At 41.2% G+C, this 3,610-nt stretch overlaps 1 protein-coding gene across 1 annotated transcript in view; it reads right to left on the bottom strand.

Moving 5' to 3' along the window:
* LOC115227385 (sodium-dependent serotonin transporter) overlaps positions 1 to 3,283 on the bottom strand; it is a 5,584-nt gene extending 2,301 nt beyond the window's left edge. Inside the window, exons 1-2 of the mRNA XM_029798236.2 lie at positions 3,050 to 3,283; positions 2,054 to 2,192 (exon numbers count right to left, since the gene is read on the bottom strand). Of these exons, the coding sequence (XP_029654096.2) occupies positions 2,054 to 2,192; positions 3,050 to 3,252 (342 nt within the window). The 5' untranslated portion in view covers positions 3,253 to 3,283. The remainder of the gene's footprint in view (positions 1 to 2,053; positions 2,193 to 3,049) is intronic.
* Positions 3,284 to 3,610: the final 327 nt, after the last annotated feature.

Raw genomic sequence — 3,610 nt, 5'->3', positions numbered from 1 at the left:
GGGTCTTCAAAAGAACGCTTTATCATCGTTCTGTTTCATTGCTGCATTCTATCTATGCAGAGGCACAGAGGCCTAGTGGTGAGGGCAGCGGACACGCGGTCATAGGATCGCGGTTTCGATTCCCAGACCGGGCGTTGTGAGTGTTTATTGAGCGGAAACACCTAAAGCTCCAAGAGGCTCCGGCACGGGGTGGTGGCGAACCCTGCTGTACTCTTTCACCACAACTTTCTCTCAGTCTTTCTTCCTGTTTCTGTTATACTTGTATTTGAAAAGGCCCGCCTTGTCACACTCTGTGTCACGCTGAATCTTCCCAAGAACTACGTTATGGGTACACGTGTCTTTGGAGTGCTCAGCCACCTGCACGTTAATTCCGATCGGATCCACTGGAACCCTCGTCGTCGAAACCGACGGAGTGCCACGACAATTCTATCTATACACTTAAGTTTGTCATTAAGACACATAGTTACCGGTGTGTTGGAATGTCGGCTTTCGTCACTTGACTCATCTCCCTTCTCTGTGTCGGTTATTCGCCAACGATTCCTACATTCACACATTGATGTCAACTTTTTCAAATTTGAAACTCTCCTTTGCCCTCCTTGCATACATTTGTTTGTCTGCTTTTCCAGACGAAAGATAAGCAGCCGAGTGACCCTCACAATATCCGGATCCATCCTTCACGTCACAACAGCTTTCGATATCGCATCAAAAGTCATCAGTAACTGGATACTTAAAGAAGACGTGTAGGATGGTCTCGTTGCCCTGTACGCATTTTGGACAAACTCGGTCGAAGGCGCTGCTATGACTATAAACTTTATCTCAAACCGGCAATGCCCCCTCCCCCACCGACAGTCGAAGATTTCTGAAATTCGACTGTAGTCCATTATTTACATTATTTACAGTATTTACATTTGGCGGATATTCGTCCTCATATGCCCACGGGCATATGGTGTAGTGGTTAAGAGCGCGGGCTACTAACCCCAAGATTCCAAGTTCGATTCCAGACAGTGACCTGAATAATAATAATAATAATAATAATAATAATAATAATAATAATAATAATATAATAATAATAATAATATCGAAAAATACCTTAGAAATGAGAACCCAGGTTCGAAATTTCCCCAAGTCACCTGATGAAGGCTGGAGAGTATATCAGACGAAATTTTGTGTCAACAACAAACAAGATGAGGACAAATATCCGTCAAATGTAAATAATGTAAATAATGTATATGTAATTCCTCATCTCTTAAATACAGAATTATATCGACTGTAGTCTCTGGGTTGATAGTCATTGGAATAAGCAGTTCAGTTGATCTACGTCGATGCCCAGTCTTTCCCAGATAAGGTTGTCACTGTCACCTATCACTAACCGCCCTCAAAATGCAAGAGCTGACCGACCCTCGACTAGCCTATCTATTTGTTAGGGAACTTTGAGCGTCAAACAATATCCCAGATGCTTGATGCCTGATCTTGGTCAACGCTTGATTCGGGGCTGAAATTCCATCAAAGAGACAATCAGTAGAAAAACATGCCTCACCAACGGTGACCACCCCTCACTGTTCCGTGAAAAGGATTTAACCTCAATGCCTGCCAGTAACCCACAATGGTGTTAGCGGCATTTGAACCTTCAGACCAGTAGATCATCTCCATCTACAAGAAGCGAAAGATCATACGCTACGGTTTAGTCAGATGGAAACTGAAACAAAGTACGGCTGTGAGATGATAATAGATATTAGTTAGGATGTATAGCTTTTCAGGAATAACGTCTTCTCAGACCGTTTCAGGATGGGACTGATCCCTTTCTTCATAACCTCGTTCTAGTTCCTACTAATTAGGGAGTCTGCCCCGAGCCAAATTCCAAGCTAAATATTCAACCAACTAGCGCCGGCTTGAGATTGGTTTGAGGAGACATTTTATCCCCTAAACCTAAAGATAAAATACCTGCTGATTAAATACGCATAAACTTGCGAAACAACAACAACAACAACAACAACAGCAACAGCAGCAGCAGTAACAACAACAACAACAGCAACAACCGTTATAATAATCTAACCTTTCCTGAAGACTTGATTCCTTTCCACAAAGAAAAGTAAATGACGATAAAAGTTGCAGCGAGACATCCAACAATTGGTCCCTTAATCGGACCAATGTCTCCAATTCCATTAGACAAATGGGATTCCAGAACTTTGCGACTGCATAAAAGAACATAAAAGAACATATTTAAACAACTTTTTGAGAAATATTTATCTAATGATGAACTCGTCTCATTAATTATAATTAGTTTTTATAATTTTCTTGACAAACTATATTGAGTATAAGTAGTAAGTCTTCAGCGTAGACGCTCACCAGGCCGGAACGGACTCCAGTTTCTGAGCCAAGTGAATGAGAAAACACGATTTACTTCTCGAGCAGACTGGAGCAACAGGAAATCAAGGGTCTTCTTCACTTTTCACTTGTTTCTGCCATTGAGCACGGCCATGCTGGGGCACCGCCTTGAAGTATTTAGTCGATCAAATCGATCCCAGCGCTTATTTTTAAAGCCTGGTACTTATTCTATCGCCGAACCGCTAAGTTACGGAGACGTAAACAAACACCGGTTGTCAAGCGGTGTGGTGGAGGAAATATACAAACGCAAATACGAAGATACACACGTGTACACCCACCCACACTTGCGCAAATACACACCCACTCTCGTCTATACACATATATAAATAAAGGGCTTCTTTCAGTTTTCGTCACAAGGTTTCGTTTAAGCCAAAGCTAAAGCAGGAAACGCTTACTCAAGGTGCCACGCAGTAGGATTGAACCCAAGGCCATATGGCTGGGAAGCAAGCTTCTTAAATACAGAGCCCTGCTTAAAAATAAACGCATTGCCAGACCTCGGAGTTAAACCTACGACCAAACGAAAGCAAGGTCATCTCCCTCAAAACGCAAGCACGTGCCTTCACACCCATTCTTCTAATTATTTTTCATGTTACACACTGTCATTCTTCTCTGAAAAGAGGTTGAATAACAAGTGTGGCATAGATGAGGAACGGAAGATACTCACTTATAATATTCATCTGCCGAATATACAGAAGTGTTGGTGATTAAGGTAGTGTTGAGTTCACCAGCAAGTGATATACATTGTTCGGTGTTCCATGTGTTGTTGCAAGATGACCAAGGTAAGTTGGCCGTAAACGAAGAAAACAGGTAAAATACTGACCACGCTATAATTGTGTTGTAATAGAAACCGACCATGAAGGTTGTCATACCGATTGCATAGCCAATACCTGCCGAGATAAAGAAAGAATATATATATTCACATATATAATATCTATCTATCTATCTATCTATCTATCTATCTATCTATCTATCTATCTATCTATCTATCTATCTATCTATCTATCTATCTATCTATCTATCTATCTATCTATCTATCTATCTATCTATCTATCTATCTATCTATCTATCTATCTATCTATCTATCTATCTGTCTGTCTGTATATCTGTATGTCTGTCTGACTGGCTGTCTGTCTGTCTGTCTGTCTGACTGGCTGTCTGTCTGTCTGTCTGTCTGTCTGTCTGTCTATCTATCTATCTATCTATCTATCTATCTATCTATCTATCT

The sequence above is a fragment of the Octopus sinensis genome, unplaced genomic scaffold (genome assembly GCF_006345805.1).
Source record: "Octopus sinensis unplaced genomic scaffold, ASM634580v1 Contig02857, whole genome shotgun sequence".
In the NCBI taxonomy this organism is placed as follows: Eukaryota; Metazoa; Mollusca; class Cephalopoda; order Octopoda; family Octopodidae; genus Octopus; species Octopus sinensis.
This window is presented reverse-complemented; position numbering and strand designations above follow the sequence as displayed.